The sequence below is a fragment of the Poeciliopsis prolifica genome, unplaced genomic scaffold (genome assembly GCF_027474105.1).
Source record: "Poeciliopsis prolifica strain line A6 unplaced genomic scaffold, Auburn_PproV2 SCAFFOLD015, whole genome shotgun sequence".
In the NCBI taxonomy this organism is placed as follows: Eukaryota; Metazoa; Chordata; class Actinopteri; order Cyprinodontiformes; family Poeciliidae; genus Poeciliopsis; species Poeciliopsis prolifica.
The window spans coordinates 527,111-543,493 of NW_026562390.1; the positions used below are offsets into that span (position 1 = coordinate 527,111).

The window sequence follows — 16,383 nt, forward strand, 5'->3', positions numbered from 1 at the left end:
TGAAAGGAAAAAATGAGAGAAACAACATCTTGATATTCAATGTGAATCTTTGACTGGAAATAAACAGAAAAACATGAGGATCCTGGAATAATCCTGGAATTATCCTGGAATTGTCCCAGCTTCCATCTTTAAAGGAGTGGAAGATGAAAAAGTTTCCAAGGACTCAATCAGAATCATTTCACCAAGAAATAGATTGTAGAGACTGAACTATCTGTTCAACAGTGAGAGAGTTTCTCTGACAGGAGGAAAAACTTTAGACTCTTTAGACTCAAATCAGAACAGAATCACTGAAGAGGAACCAGAACTGGGCTTCCAGACCCCAAATCCAGGAATCAGAGGTTCAGTGAATGTGGTGTTGAAGGTGTGGAGGAGGATCAGTGAGTCAGAGGAGACTCTGTAGAAGGACAGAATGCCAGCAGGACAGTCCACATACACTGCTACTCTGTTAGAGACAGAAGAGGAGGAGAGACAAGTTTCTATGTTATTGTGCCAGACAGAGTAACCAACATAATCAGAACAGCTCAGACTCCAGGAATGATCATTCCCTCCAAACACACAGTCACCATTGTCGCCTTTCCTCCTGATTCTTCTGTAACTCACTGATATATAAACTTCTCCTCTCCACTTGACCTCCCAGTAACAGCGACCAGTCAGACCAGTTCTACACAGCAGCTGAGGATCATCAAATCTGTCTGGATGATCAGGATATGACTGAAGCTCCTCCACATATGTCACCTTCCTGTTGCCTTCAGACAGTTGGAGGAATTTGTTCACTGTGTTTGTGTCGATGGTGAGTTGACAGGAATCTGGTGGAGAGAACAAACACAATCCAGCTGCAGTTATTGATCATTTATTGACACTTTGACTCCTGAATGAGTGATGTGACAGTTTGAAGATGGTTGAATGTGAGCTGCTTTTGTTGTCATGAATCAGATGAAAAACACACTTACATTTCTTCAGATCTGGAGTCAAGAATCGGCCTCCAGCAGGCTCCACCCTGAAAGGAGGAGGGGGGTCAGACCATCAGTCTCTTTCAGCAGCAAACATGGACATTACATGTCTCTCAGACACACATTGTCCTCCACTGAGACAGGAACAGCCCAACATCTGGATTGCAAACTGCAGTGGATGTAGGAAGGACAGTTGGTGCTGCTGCAGCACAACTCATTTCTCCAAATACAGGAAAAGCTCCAACAGAGAGGAGAAAGGAAATCCCTCAGTAACAACCTGAAGAAACTCACTAAACTCACTAAAAGGACATCAGGAAACTAAGGAAACATTTCTGGAAGCTCAACCTGATTTAATAATCAGCATTAAAATACAATCAATCTAACTCTGATCAACACCTGGATACCTGATCCATCCACACTCCCACACACAGATGAAGGAATGAAACACTAAACAGCCCTGCTGCTGAAAACCTGCTGTGGCCTCACAGTAATATCCAGAAATACAAACATTAAAAAGGAGAAGCTGCATCACATTCAACAAAGATTCAACAAGAATCAAACATTTTAAACTGATAAACATTCAGCTTCAAACTAAATGTTTCCCAGCAGACTGACTAAAGACATTCTCCCTCTTCCTCCTCTATCAGACCTTCTCTGCTCCTGCAGCAGGTTCCTCCATACCTGAGAGCTTCCAGTCTCCAGTGTGGATCCTTCAGTCCAGCCGACAGCAGCTTCACTCCTGAGTCTCCTGGATGATTGTAGCTCAGGTCCAACTCTTTCAGATGGGAGGGGTTGGAGGTCAGAGCTGAGGTCAGAGAAGCACAGCCTTCCTCTGAGACCAAACAGCCTGATAAGCTGCAGACACACAATTCATCACATGATGAGAAAATGAGAACATTGAGGTAGAACCCAAGGTCTGAACTGATGGATGGATGGATGGATGGATGGATGGATGGATGGATGGATGGATGGATGGATGGATGGATGGATGGATGGATGGATGGATGGATGGATGGATGGATGGATGGATGATGGATGGATGGATGGATGGATGGATGGATGGATGGATGGATGGATGGATGGATGGATGGATGGATGGATGGATGGATGATGGATGGATGGATGGATGGATGGATGGATGGATGGATGGATGGATGGATGGATGGATGGATGGATGGATGGATGGATGGATGGATGGATGGATGGATGGATGGATGGATGGATGGATCTGTAATTATGCTTCTTTTTGCACCTTAGATGCAACAATTTGTCAAGAGTCCAGAGTTACCTGAGAGTTTCCAGGTTGCAGTTTGGACTCTTCAGTCCAGCAGAGAGAAGCTTCACTCCTGAATCCTGCAGGTTGTTCTTACTCAGGTCCAGTTCTCTGAGACTGGAGGACTGGGAGCTGAGAACTGAGGACAGAGCTTCACAGCTTCTCTCTGAGAGGTTACAGCCACTCAGTCTGAGGAGACAGGGAGGAAAATCTGTTCATAAAAATGAATATTTTTCAATGTTTCTCATGGACAGAGAAGGATCTATCTTATTTTACACATATTTATGATGCCTTCATTGTGAAATGGGTTAATTTTGTAATTTTAAACCTTACAGTTTAGAACTAAAGGCAACAAGGAGGGTGGAAAGAGAATTAGAAAATTCCACAATTAACTAAATTAATACAATGTAAATTTTGACATAAAGAGTTTTGCTGCTTTAATATGTAATAGTATTCTCTGCTGCTGAAGTAGGTCTCTATCTCCTGTATATATCCCCCCAGTGAGTCACTTTGAAGAGACAATGCACCAATATATGAACTGAAACATGAATATACATTTACCTCATCATATGTCTGTCAAAAATAACTGCATTAACAATCTGTGTCCTTACAGAGCTTTGTTGGAGACTTTAACCACTGGCAGCAGTATCAGAAGAACTCCTCTGAAGCAGAGTATTTCTTCAGGTCAAACACATCCAGATCTTTTCCTGATGACACTAAGATGAAGATCAGAGTGACCACTGAGCAGGAGACAGTTTATCTGTGGAGAGACTTCCTGAACTCAGAGACTGTTGGATCTCCTCCACTAGAGAACGATCATTCAGTTCATTCAGACAGTGGAACAGATTGATGCTTTTCTCTGCAGACACATTCTCATTTATCTTCTCCTTGATGTACTGAACTGTTTCCTGATTGGCCTGTGAGCTACTTCCTGTCTTTGTCAACAGACCTTGTAGGAGTCTCTGATTGGTCTGCAGTGAAAGTCCCAGGAGGAAGCGGAGGAACAAGTCCAGGTGTCCATTTGGACTGTAAGGCCTGGTCAACAGCTCTCTGATGGAGAGATTTTTAGTTTAGGTTTATTAAAAAATGTAGATTTCTTAGAAGTATGTTTTTCTCCAATCAAGATGATGCCAGAGTTAACTGAAGCACGATGAATATGAAGAGCAGCCAGAAACTCCTGAACACTCAGATGGACAAAGCAGAACACCTTGTCCTGGTACAGACCTCTCTCCTCTTTAAAGATCTGTGTGAACACTCCTGAGTACACTGAGGCTGCTCTGATATCGATGCCACACTCTGTCAGGTCTGATTCATAGAAGATCAGGTTTCCTTTCTGCAGCTGATCAAAAGCCAATTTTCCCAGAGACTTGATCATCTTTCTGCTCTCTGGACTCCAGTGTGGATCTGTTTCAGCTCCTCCATCATACTTGACCTTTTTCACTTTGGTCTGAACCACCAGGAAGTGGATGTACATCTCAGTCAGGGTTCTGGGCAGCTCTCCTCCCTCTCTGGTCTCCAACACATCCTCCAGAACTGTAGCAGTGATCCAGCAGAAGACTGGGATGTGGCACATGATGTGGAGGCTTCGTGATGTCTTCATGTGGGAGATGATCCTGCTGGCCTGTTTCTCATCTCTGAGTCTCTTCCTGAAGTACTCCTCCTTCTGTCGGTCATTGAACCCTCTGACCTCTGTCACCATGCCAACACACTGAGGAGGGATCTGATTGGCTGCTGCAGGTCGTGTGGTTATCCAGAGGAGAGCAGAGGGAAGCAGTTTCCCCCTGATGAGGTTTGTCAGCAGAACATCCACTGAGGTGGACTCTGTAGCATCAGTCAGGATCTCCTTGTTTGTGGAAGTCCAGAGGAAGTCGACTCTCATCCAAGCCATCAAAGATGAACAGAACCTGGAAGTGTTTAAAGCTGCAGATTTCTTTGGTTTCAGTAAAGAAATGATGAAACAAGTTCCACCAAGCTGAACTTTTTCTCTTTCAGCACATTCAGTTCTCTGAACGTGAATGGAAATATGAAACTGGATGTTCTGGTGGGCTTTGTCTTCAGCCCAGTCCAGAGTGAACTTCTGTGTTAGGACTGTTTTCCCAATGCCAGCCACTCCCTTTGTCATCACTGTTCTGATTGGTTGATCTCTTCCAGGTGGGACTTTAAAGATGTCTTCTTGTCTGATTGTTGTTTCTGGTCTGTTTGGTTTCCTGGATGCTGTTTCAATCTGTCTGACCTCATGCTCATCATTGACCTCTCCAGTCCCTCCCTCTGTGATGTAGAGCTCTGTGTAGATCTGGTTCAGAAGGGTTGGACTTCCTGATTTAGCAATCCCCTCAAACACAGACTGGAACTTCTCCTTCAGACCAGATTTAAGTTGATGATGACAAACTGCAGCCAAATGTCCTAAAATAACACAATAACGAAAATCAGACATGAAAGAAAATCATCTTTTGCATTTGATTACATCATTTCAGCAAACCTGTAATTTATCTATCATTTCAAATCTCTTTAGAAATCCTCTTACTGCTCTGAAGATGGTCAGCCAGCTTTTCCTGCTTCATCCTCCTTAGGAAGTTCAGTGTGATCTTCATCACTGCCTCTCTGCTGCTCCTCCTCTGTTCTTCATCATCACCTTCCAACACCTCATAATCTCTCTGACTCTCTGAATGTTCTGGGTAATCTGGAATCAGAACTTTCTGGATCTTTCTCAGTTCTTTCTTCACAAAAGTGACAATGTTGTCCTCCAGCAGCTGGAACAGAATAATAGATGAAGGAAACATCAGAGTGAAATCATGGAGCCAAACACCAGATGATGTTGGACAGACTGACAGTCCTCTGGTCTACAAAGTTCAGCATGAAGGTTACTTTGAACAGAACTCATGGAAAATAGTTGTTGTTCATATACAGACCATAAATATGGAGTCCAGCTCTGTTTGATGCTGCTGGGCAGATGGACCCCTGGGAACCTCTGAGCTCTGCTGGTCCACTCTGTGGAGGAACCAGGAACAATTAGTCAGGAAATACTTCCTAAATACTTCAGCAGTATTCACATATGAAATCACCAAGAGTTTCACATTAAAAGTCCTTAAAGTAGAAAAAAGACACAATACAAAGACATTTGAAAACAGGAAGATGAAATAGAAGAACACCAGAATCACCCATTACATATTTTTAAAAGTTGACGCTGAATTTCAAACAGTTCAGACTGTCAGCAGATCTCATGCTGGTGGAGCCAGTGTCCCAGAGCTTGGGAAGCAGAAGAGGTCATGCAATCATTTGAATCAGATGTTACAGAATAGAAACACATCTAAAACATGAAGAGCAGGGAGGGCTGAGGACTGGAATTGAGGCGCACATTAAAGGAAAATAACCTGGAATTCTGCATAAGTTTCCTTAACAACAGAACCCATCAGAACTTGGTATTGTCACATGGTTAAGAATAAAAGAGGAATAACTTGATTTAGCTAATTAATTTTCCTCTTTTGTCTCGGATTCTTGAGTCTAAGTGTGTGTAGGGAGAAAAAGCAATCATACGGCATCAGATTTCAAATATCTAGAGCTTTATCCAAAAACGTTCAAATACATGCAGAATAACAAACCACCATTTACACCCAGATTATTATGAAGTCAAACACATGACAAAACATAATATTACCTGATTCAAAAATGCATTTTTGGGAACCACTCACTCAGCACCAAGCGATACAAAATTCTCTGTTGTAAACGAAAACTTTTATAAGCCTGTGTCTTTCTCTAAATTTAAATATATGCATTAGGAGGTGAGTTTTTCCCTTTGTGGGGGCTGTCTTAATTTTGATTTTATTACCTCTCGGGCCTGCTAAAAACACCCAGATCTTCTCGTACCAGGCTCTTGCCCAGGCCTTGATTTACAGCATGCAGCTGGAGCGTTCTCTGCCTCAAATGATTCAACAAGAAAGTAGTTTGTATTTTAAACAACTCGCACAACATATAATGCTAAATACTAAATAATAACTATAAGTTTGGATCTAAGAACGAAAGTGTTTCCTTTTTAAAGAACTCTTTTTGAGGATATCAGAAATATTTTACAGTCAAGTAGTTTTCTAAATCTATTGTATTCAGTAATAAAATGCATGCAAATAGTATGATTACAAAATAACTAATTCAAAACATGTGGTTTAATACTTTATCTCTTACTATATATTTTAATTCTAGTATGGATAAGATTATTTATAAAAAGTTTAAGATCGTAGTGAACTTTGAACCACACTAAGGAATTTGTTAATTGCCTGGCCTGCAGCCCCCCTGTCTGTTAAGGAAGTGCAAGCCTGTCTTTCTGTAAACCCTCCTGATAGAATTTATGTAAAATCCGAGAGTGGCCAGTTGTTTTGGGTTTGGATCTTTATCTAGATTTATGTGCACATAGAGTGTATTTTACGTTTCCTTGGTATATTTCATATGCATCAACGCTTACCTTGTGCACTATTGTGCTAATTAAAAACCATATTTCAACAATGGCCACACATCCATCCATTTTTTACGCCCTTATTCCTTGCGGGTCGGGAGGTGCTGATGCCTATCTCCAGCTACGTTCTGGACAAAAGCGGGGTACACCCTGGACAGGTCGCCAGTCTGTTGCAGGGCAACACAGAAACAGACAGGACAAACAACTACGCATACACACACTCGCACCTAGGGAGAATTTGGTTAACAATTAACCTAACTGTCATGTTTTTGGACTGGAGTATGTGGAGAGAACACACACACGCACGGGGAGAACATGCAAACTCCATGCAGAAATTCCCCAGGCTGTAAATCGAACCCAGGACCATTGTTGCTGTGCTACCAACTGGGCCACTGTGCAGCGTCACATAGCCACCATGACAGATATAAACAGAACAGTTATAGCAGTTAGAAACGGCTCACCTCTCTGATGGTGGAGATCCAGCAGATTTAAATTCAATGATACGACCCATTGACATGTCGCTCTTAAAGGAGACAAGCTGGGTTCTGGTTCTGGTTCTAGTTTGAGTCTCTGATGGATCCTGACAGAAACATGATGATTAAAACTTAATCAGCAAAGAGGAGCAGCAGCAGCTTCATCACCACGTCTGTTCTGGCCTGATATAGTGAACGCTGTGTGAAAAGGGCTTGTGGACAGTTAGAGATGGTGACCTCACCTCTGACCTTTGCTCTGGCTCTCATCTTCCCCACACAGAGTGGTTTTAGAGGGAGGGATCCCTCCTCTCTGTACTCACACCAATTCATGCTGCTGAATTCACATCAGCTCACACACACTTTCTACCTTCACCTGCAGAGGAAACACACATCATTCATCTGCACATCAACTCTGATCATCCTTTACATCATTAGTGCTGGAAAAAGATCAGCTGCTCCTCCTCTGATTGGCTCTTCTTCTCTGCTTCATATCAGTGTCAGGTGAATGCAGTCAGACAGCAGAGAGGCAGAGGAAGCTGCCATCAGCTGCTGCACTTCTACTATCAGTCCACTAGATGGAGACATGGAGCAACATTTACATTCAAACACACAGAGTAAACCTGAAACAACAGGAAGTATGTTAGTTAGTTAATTATAAATCTCTACAAGTGGATTGTCTGCTGCATCAAAGTTCAACTATTTAATAATCCGACTGAATCAAAGACATTTTAAGAATATTTCAATTTGAAACACAGCAGCAAAAAACTGTTGTGTTTTACATTAATGGTTGAAACTGGAGTTGATTTTGGAAATAAAATGATGAATGAGTTTACTTAGAGAATAAAATAAAGAAACATCAAGCTGTTCTTCATGTTTTATTTTCCAATTTATCAATAATTTAATAATCCTGTAGATTAGCTTTCAAACAGCAGAGATGAAACTGAGCTGAATTTAAAAGTGAACATTTTCTCTAAATGTCAGAACAGAAACAAGTAGAAAAGTTTATGTAGATAAACTTCAAGTAGAAGCAAAACAGACTTACAGTTTGTTCAAACTGTCCAAAGAGTTGAAGACGAATATCTGAACAACAGACCAAAACCCAACAGAACCGCAGGAGAACCAGACTAATGCCACACCTGTACAGAGACTCAACAGAACTGAACTTTTACCTGAACAACAAGAGTTCAAAGTCAAAGTGTTATAAATGTTGCATAAGTGAATATATGACGACTCACCTGGTTTGTAGTTTCTTCTTTCAGAGCAGCAGAAGGTTTGCTGTAAAATCAGAGGCAGGTTGATGAATTTTTTCAGACAGGAGAGAAGTTCTGATGAAAATGTTTCATGATGGAGTCATGAGGAGAAAAGAGTCCAGAGAAAAGAGCAGCTGGTTGATTCCTGCTGCAGTAACTGGTCAGAATATAAATACATACAGGAAATAATCAGGAAAAACTAAACTAAGCTATAATCCTTAACACCACCACACTACTGCAGCTGAAACCACACATTGTTCTAATGCAGATTATTCCTAACGCTCCTATATAATCATTGATCATGATGTTAGTGAGGTGAGCAGAGTGAGGACAGTCTCTGGTTAAAACCAGGATCAGCTGAGGAGGTTCTGCTAATCCAGGTTGAAACCCTGATTTCATTTCAATCATCAACCTGAATTTAAAGTCAGAGTCAGATCAAGTAGCAGAGAGGTGGCAGTTTGTTCCAGGCTCATTATTTACACATGCAGCTGTTTTCCAGCTGTTCTCCTTCACAGCTAGAGGGAGGGGGGATGTTTGGAGGAGAGAACCTGAACATTCAACCTCCAGGTTTTACAGCTGGATTCTGAGCTTAGCAGCTGGAACAACGACACAGATTAAACCAATGACTCCTGGAAAATGGGATGTTTGACTCTTTTGTTGACCAAAAAGAGTCAACAAAGTGACTCTTTTTGGTCACTTTGTTGTTCACCAACTGTGTTTCTTGTCGGCATCATTTTATTATTGGCGGTTTCTCTTAAGGGGAATCCAGAAAATGAGAAAATTTGCCAACTAATCATCAATGTCACGGGAGCGTGGAGCCACCGGAATTCCCACCACCACATGATTTACAAAATAAAAGTCGACGAGTAAACTAGTCAAAATCCTTTAAAAAATAAAAATAGTTTTACACCCAGTAACAGTACATTACAATAAACACTAATTAAACACAACAATTTAATTCACATAAAGATTAATGCAGTAATCAACATTGTAACAAACATTTCAAACAGATCCTCATAAAATCTGAATGTTCAGTAGATTGATTTTATTTTCTGAACTTTTCAAAGTTTTACTTTAAAAACTTAATAAAAACAGAAATGTTCAATCTCCCAAATGTAAATACAATAAAAACAATAGAATAATTCAGTTTAAATGTAATTATTTGAAGCAGAACCAAGTATGATCAATAATGTAATCATTCACAAGTTCCCCAAATGTTGCTTCTTTCAAAATGGAAAAGATTTCAATGAACTTCTGAATCATCATATTACTCCTGGGTAGAGACGCTCCCATCAGGGTTTTTCCTGCCGGTTCTGATCACCATGAGGTCCGATCACTGATGATCACATATATCGATCACATGGATTGGCTGTTAATGTTTCACTTTAGGTAGAAATGCTACTATGTGATCTGGCAAAATGGAGCCATAAAATCACCTCATTTAGACAAAAACATGTATAATACTTGCAGCTCATGGCTGATTGGTCTGGTTCTGTTGGGTTGTTTTTGACCCAGTAGAGTAATTCAGCAGAACATAGGGAGGAGGCGGAGAAACTTCATTTGTTCTCTCAGTAAAAGTAAATTGTATTATTATTAAACAAATATTTGTTGTCTCATTTATCTTTACAATGTATCTTGTCTTATATGCTTTCATTTGTTTTGTTTCATCTTAGAATTAAGAATCTTTCTGTATTGTTGAATTACTCTGATTCCTTTCTCAAAAGGCCTCACTGAAGGAAATCAGTGACAACAGATTGATATGACTATGAAGATGTACAACTTGCTCTGTTTAACCCTGTGTCTGGAAAAAGATGATCTAGTGCAAGATACCTTGTGTTTTAGTTAGTGATTGTCATCGGCGCTGTAGCTATGTGATGAAGTGTTTTCCCCTCCCTTTAGAGTTACAGCATTTCTTTGTGATTAGGGATCCTGAAAGCAATAAGAGAGGAGCAGGGAAATGTGGTTTCAGAGCGATAGGAGATTGTAACTGAAAGCACATCTCAGTCTGTTCTCTTCGCGAGTGACAGATAATCTCTCTTGTCTTTTTTGTGTTTGTTTAATCTGTGTTTAATAGGTGTTAAACCTGACACTCAGATTATCTCATGTTAGGACATTGAGAAAGTTACATTAATACTGTTTTAAAGTTTCCTCCTCAGTATGGTGTAGCGGAGGTCCAACAAAAAATTATTGTATTAGGGTTAGGATTAGTAGGGTTAGGGTTAATCATGTTAAAAATTGGCTCATTATGAAGATTTTTCATTTAAACATTTACGACTTTTTTATACAGTTTTATATGTCAAAATATACAAAAAAACAGAAAATTAAATCACTTGTTAGAATATATTTACAAAGTTTTTTCCACGCATTTTTAAACTTTCTAACATCTTTCCTGCAGTTACAGGGTGAGTCTTTCTTCTGGTACCATAACAAATTAAAGGGAAGCAACATGTGGTATAACTTAAAATAGGATTTATTTAACAAAAATCATAGCTGGTTGGAGAGGAAAGGGAAAAAAAGAGAAGTTGACAGACAGAAAGAAAAGGGCTGGGTTGATGAGAAAAAGGTGGTGCATTTTAAGCTGATCTGATGTCATTCATGGAGACACTGGCCAGCTCCCTCCACTTCCAATCAGCACCAATGAGAAGATCTAGAGCAAGGATGCTAAACCCCAAAGCAATAGCCTTGGGCCATAACAGGACGCAGAACTGCAGGAGGGTGTTGGAGTCCCAGCATGTGAAAGGTCTGACCTCGAAGAGGGGGTGTCAAGAAAATCTGAGATCATCCCACTTCCCCATGCTGGAGATTTTAGTTAACAGTAACAACAAATAAAGTTACCTTTAAAATTGGTCACACAAGTGACATCTAGTAGACCCAGACTGCAATAAAATATATCTGGTTGTGTGTTTTGTTTTTGTCTCCTGCAAACAGCTTTAATTATACTTATTTTTCTATCTAATCATCAGAAATCATAGTCAGAGTGTCAGGATCCAGGGTTGTTAGGTTCTCGCTGTAGGGGTTTTGGGTGCGTGCACCACCTCTGTTTTCCCACCAGATGGCGCCATCAGTTTGACGGAGGGCGTGGATGACTTCATCCACCACACGGGCCTCGGATTAGCTCATCAGCGACAGGTTTTGAGGAGCGGTCTGCCAGTCCTTCGGCGCCTGAGTGTTGCCCAGTTTATGGTACCTCCGAGCCTCCTCGAGTTTGTACTCTGTTTTTTTTCTCGCTGTCTGACCCGTCAGTGATTCCTTTGTCTACCTCTCCGCAGTCCCCTTGGATTTCCTCGACTGGAAGACGCGCCGTTTCTCGCTCCTCCCGGATCCCGAGCCTACCTGTCTGCCCTCCAGCGCGCACACGCCCCACCCAAACCCCAGAGAGACCGGACCCTGGACCCAGCAGCCACCCGCCGCTAGCTTTTCACTGCTCTGCTCAAGTAAGATCTGTCCAGTGTTATCGACACTCCACTTTCCCACAGCCTTCGAACTCACCTTTCCTGCTCTGTACTCCTAGTGAGCCGATCGCTTCCTGATCCTTCCCTTCCCGTGGACCAGACCAGAGTTTTCATTCCCTGCCACTGTGTTCCGTTTCTTTCTCAAATAAATTCACTATATTTTCACCCACCGTATCCTAGTGTTGTGTTCTGCATATGGGCTAGAATCAAATCCTCCCAATATGACAGAACACTCAGGCCAACCACTCAGCCCCGCAGACGCAATACGGAAAACGCTGACAGAGCAGCAGTCTGTAATCCAAACACACGAGTCTGCAATACGACAACTCCACACCCTACAAACAGAAACCAACCAGCGTCTGGCAGATCTAACAACTTTCCTTCAAAACTCTCTACCGCAGATCCCGGCTACAGCTCCTGCTCCCTCTCCCGCTCCGGCTCCGGCACCCTCAGTTCAGCCCGTGTTTTCCGACGTCCGACTTCCTGGGCCGGAGAGATTTTCAGGTGACCGGAATAAATGCAATGGTTTCCTCCTGCAATGTTCAATAATATTCAATCATTCCCCGCAAAGTTTTACACACGATGGCGCTAAAATAGCTTACGTCCTGTCTCAGTTATCTGGTCAGGCCTTATTATGGGCAGAGACTCGTTTTCCTAATCCCACTGATTATGGTTGTTCCTTCGAGAGTTTCATCAAGGAGTTTAAGCTGGTTTTTAGCCTTGACTCCGACAAGGCTCATAACTCACGAGAGATATGGGACTTAAAGCAAGGCAAGCAGACAGCGGCAGACTTTGCCATAGAGTTCCGTATTAAAGCGGCTGCTACAGAGTGGAATACAGCAGCGTTAAAAAGCGCATTCTACCATGCACTTAATGAGTCGCTAAAAGACGAACTAGCCACCCGGACGAACCAGGACTCTAGAAGAGCTAATTAACCTGGCGATCAGACTCGACAACCGTCTCCGCTCCCGAGCCAGAATCAGAGATCGACGCAGCTCACCGGAGAGAGACAATGGTGGAGCTAGCATCGCCCGGGTCGCCCTCCTCTTCGTGCTCCTCCGGCACCGGAGCCCATGCAGTTAGGGGGAACGCGGCTCTCACCGGAGGAGCGACAACGCCGTTTCTCTGCTCGACTCTGCATTTACTGTGGTTCCCCCGGTCATTTCCGTGCGTCGTGTCCCCTCCGTTTAAACTCCCAGGTCCGCCAGCAGAAGTGAGGAAGCTGGCGGACCACCAGAATAGTGAGAATCTTCCTCAGCTTTTACTGCCTGCCACTTTAAGATATGCGACTCAGTCTTTCTCCGTATCTGCCCTAGTTGACTCAGGTTGCGAACAAAATTTATTGGACGAGGCCTTAATCAAACAAATGGGGGTGGAAACCGTGCCGTTGCCGGTTCCGTTCAAGGTCACCGCCTTGGATGGGAAAACCTTACAATCCATAACTCACCAGACCAAACCTATCCACCTAATAATATCCGGCAATCACACTGAATTTATTTCATTTTTTGTGTTCCCCACCTCCAACTCTCCAATGGTTCTCGGTTTTCAGTGGCTTCAGCAACACAACCCTCAGATTGATTGGTCAGCTAAGCGCATCACCTCCTGGTCCGTCCGTTGCCACTCTTCTTGTCTCCATTCAGCGCTACCTCCAGGACCACCACCGTTCAGCAGCAGGAGGTTGACCCCGTAGACCTGTCTACCATACCTACCGATTACCATGACCTTTCGGCCGTTTTCAGTAAGTCTAAGGCGCTCTCTTTACCACCGCACCGTCCCTACGATTGCTCCATCGATCTGCTCCCCGGAGCTCCTTTGCCGTCCAGTCGCCTTTACAACATTTCCCGTCCGGAGAGAGAGGCCATGGAAAGATATATTAAAGAATCCTTGGCTGCTGGAATAATTCGCCCGTCTTCATCACCCTTAGGAGCGGGTTTTTTCTTTGTTGGAAAGAAGGACGGGTCCCTTAGGCCCTGTATTGATTACCGAGGCTTAAACAACATCACTGTGAAAAACAAATACCCGTTGCCCTTACTATCATCAGCGTTCGAACCCGTTCATGAGGCCACCATCTTTTCTAAGTTGGACTTAAGGAATGCCTACCATCTGCTTCGCATCCGTGAGGGAGATGAGTGGAAGACTGCTTTCAAAACGCCTATTGGCCATTTTGAATATCTGGTGATGCCATTCGGACTGTCTAACGCCCCCGCTTTTTTTCAGGCCCTGGTCAATGATGTTCTCCGAGATTTCTTGAATGTGTTTGTGTTTGTTTACCTCGATGACATTTTGATTTTTTCCAAGTCCTTAGAAGAACACAGACATCATGTCCGGCAAGTGCTGCAGCGGCTGCTCGAGAACAGATTATATGTTAAGGCTGAGAAATGTGCTTTTCATCAGACCTCTGTGTCATTTCTCGGATTCATATTAGGGGGCGGACAGGTGAGGCCTACGGAGGAGAAGATCCGGGCGGTTCTGGAATGGCCGACTCCTGAGACCCGCAAGCAGTTACAGCGCTTTCTTGGTTTTGCCAACTTTTACCGGAGATTCATTCGAAATTATAGTCAGACTGCTGCACCCCTTACAGCCCTGACCTCTTCTAAGATCTCGTTTCGTTGGACCTCTGACGCAGAGGCTGCGTTTACTCGTCTGAAGCACCTCTTTGCAAATGCACCAGTTCTCATTCAGCCGGATCCAGCCAGACAATTCATCGTGGAGGTCGACGCATCAGATATGGGAGTAGGAGCAGTCTTGTCTCAGATTTCACCTCTCGACAATAAAACTCACCCCTGTGCCTTTTTTTCACGTAGGTTAACTCCCCCCGAGAGAAACTACGATGTGGGGGACCGAGAGCTGCTCGCCATAAAGCTGGCCTTGGAGGAATGGAGACATTGGCTGGAGGGGGCGGAACTCCCCGTGCTGGTCTGGTCCGATCACAAGAACCTTTCCTATCTGCAGTCAGCCAAAAGGTTAAATGCCCGACAGTCACGCTGGTCACTTTTCTTCTCTCGTTTCAACCTGTCCATATCCTATCGTCCTGGTTCCCGAAATATAAAACCAGATGCCCTGTCACGTCTCTATTCTTCCGATGATTCCGACAACCTTCCTGCCCCCATTCTGCCACCCAGCTGTACCGTGGGAACTGTAACTTGGGAGATTGAGGATATCATCAAGCAAGCACAACAAAACGAACTGACACCAGACTCCTGTCCACCCAACAAAATATTTGTTCCGTCCTCCGTACGCACCCGCTTTCTTCAATGGATCCACGCCTCCAAATTTTCAGGACACCCTAGGGTGAGCCGGACTATCGCCTTAGTCAACAGAAGGTTCTGGTGGCCGTCAGTCCACAAGGATGTCCGTGAGTATGTCCTGGCCTGCACTACCTGCTCACGCAACAAGTCCTCCCATCAACCTCCGCCTGGTCTCCTCCAACCTCTTCCCATTCCTAAACGCCCCTGGTCCCACATCGCCATAGACTTTGTTACTGGGTTACCTCCATCTAAGGGCATGACAGCCATCCTCTCCATAGTCGACCGGTTCTCCAAGGCCTGCCATCTCGTTCCTCTTCGCAAACTTCCTTCTGCCTTCCAAACGGCTCAACTTCTAGTGAAACATGTATTCCGGCTTCATGGCATCCCGGTGGACATACTGTCAGACAGAGGTCCACAATTCACCTCTCAGGTTTGGCGCAATTTTTGTTCAGCATTAAATGCTAAGGTTTCACTAACTTCAGGTTTTCATCCCCAGTCCAATGGGCAGACTGAACGCCTCAATCAGGACCTTGAAGCCACTCTCCGCTGTTTCACATCCTCCAATCCTTCCGACTGGTTCCAGTATCTTCCTTGGGTAGAGTATGCTCACAATTATCACGTCTCATCCTCCACAGGCTTATCGCCATTCGAAGCATCCATTGGCTACCAACCACTCCTGTTGCCGTCCGATGAGGAAGACATCTCAGTCACTTCTGTCCGTCACCACATCCGTCGCTGCCACAAGGTTTGGAATTCCACCATCCACAATCTTAACCTCACCACAGAACAAATCAAGCGGCAGGCGGATCGTAAGAGGCGTCCTGCCCCTGTTTACTCACCCGGTCAACAAGTCTGGTTGTCGTCCCAGGACATCCCGCTCAAATCTGTGTCTAAGAAGCTCTCTCCCCGTTACATTGGCCCTTTTGAAATTGAAACGATAATCAACCCATCCGCTGTTCGCCTCCGTCTACCCACTTCCCTCCGCGTCCATCCCACCTTCCACGTCTCTCGGATAAAGCCCGTCCGGACCAGCCCGCTCTGCCCTCCAGCCGAACCCCCTCCGCCTCCCGTGACATTGCTGGTCATCCCGCCTATTCCGTCCGCCGGATCGTGGACTCCCGTCGACGAGGTCGGGGTTGGCAATATCTTGTTGACTGGGAGGGCTACGGTCCGGAGGACCGTTCTTGGGTTCCGGGTTCATTCATATTGGACCCGTCACTTGTCTCGGATTATCGTGCGTCGCTTCCCTCCAGCTCGTCTAGGCCGCCAGGTGGCGGTCATTAGGGGGGGGTA

At 44.0% G+C, this 16,383-nt stretch overlaps 1 protein-coding gene across 1 annotated transcript; it reads right to left on the reverse strand.

The window, feature by feature from the left end:
• Window positions 1-357: 357 nt before the first annotated feature.
• On the reverse strand, window positions 358-7,184 carry LOC129366653 (ribonuclease inhibitor-like). The gene is made up of 7 exons (XM_055040627.1): window positions 7,129-7,184; window positions 2,835-2,885; window positions 2,239-2,412; window positions 1,632-1,805; window positions 951-997; window positions 564-806; window positions 358-442 (listed from the first exon to the last, which is right to left on the reverse strand). Exons 1-7 carry the CDS (start codon window positions 7,182-7,184, stop codon window positions 438-440), a joined length of 750 nt encoding a protein of 249 aa, XP_054896602.1. The 3' UTR covers window positions 358-437.
• Between the last annotated feature and the right edge of the window lie 9,199 nt (window positions 7,185-16,383).

Coding starts and splice junctions, on each gene's coding strand:
- LOC129366653 (XM_055040627.1), bottom strand. CDS start 7,184: ATGTCAATGGGTCGTATCATTGAATTTAAATCTGCTGGATCTCCACCA. Junction 998..1,631: donor TGGAGACTGGAAGCTCTCAG/GTATGGAGGAAC, acceptor TCCTCCTTTCAG/GGTGGAGCCTGCTGGAGGCC. Junction 807..950: donor GACTCCAGATCTGAAGAAAT/GTAAGTGTGTTT, acceptor TCTCTCCACCAG/ATTCCTGTCAACTCACCATC.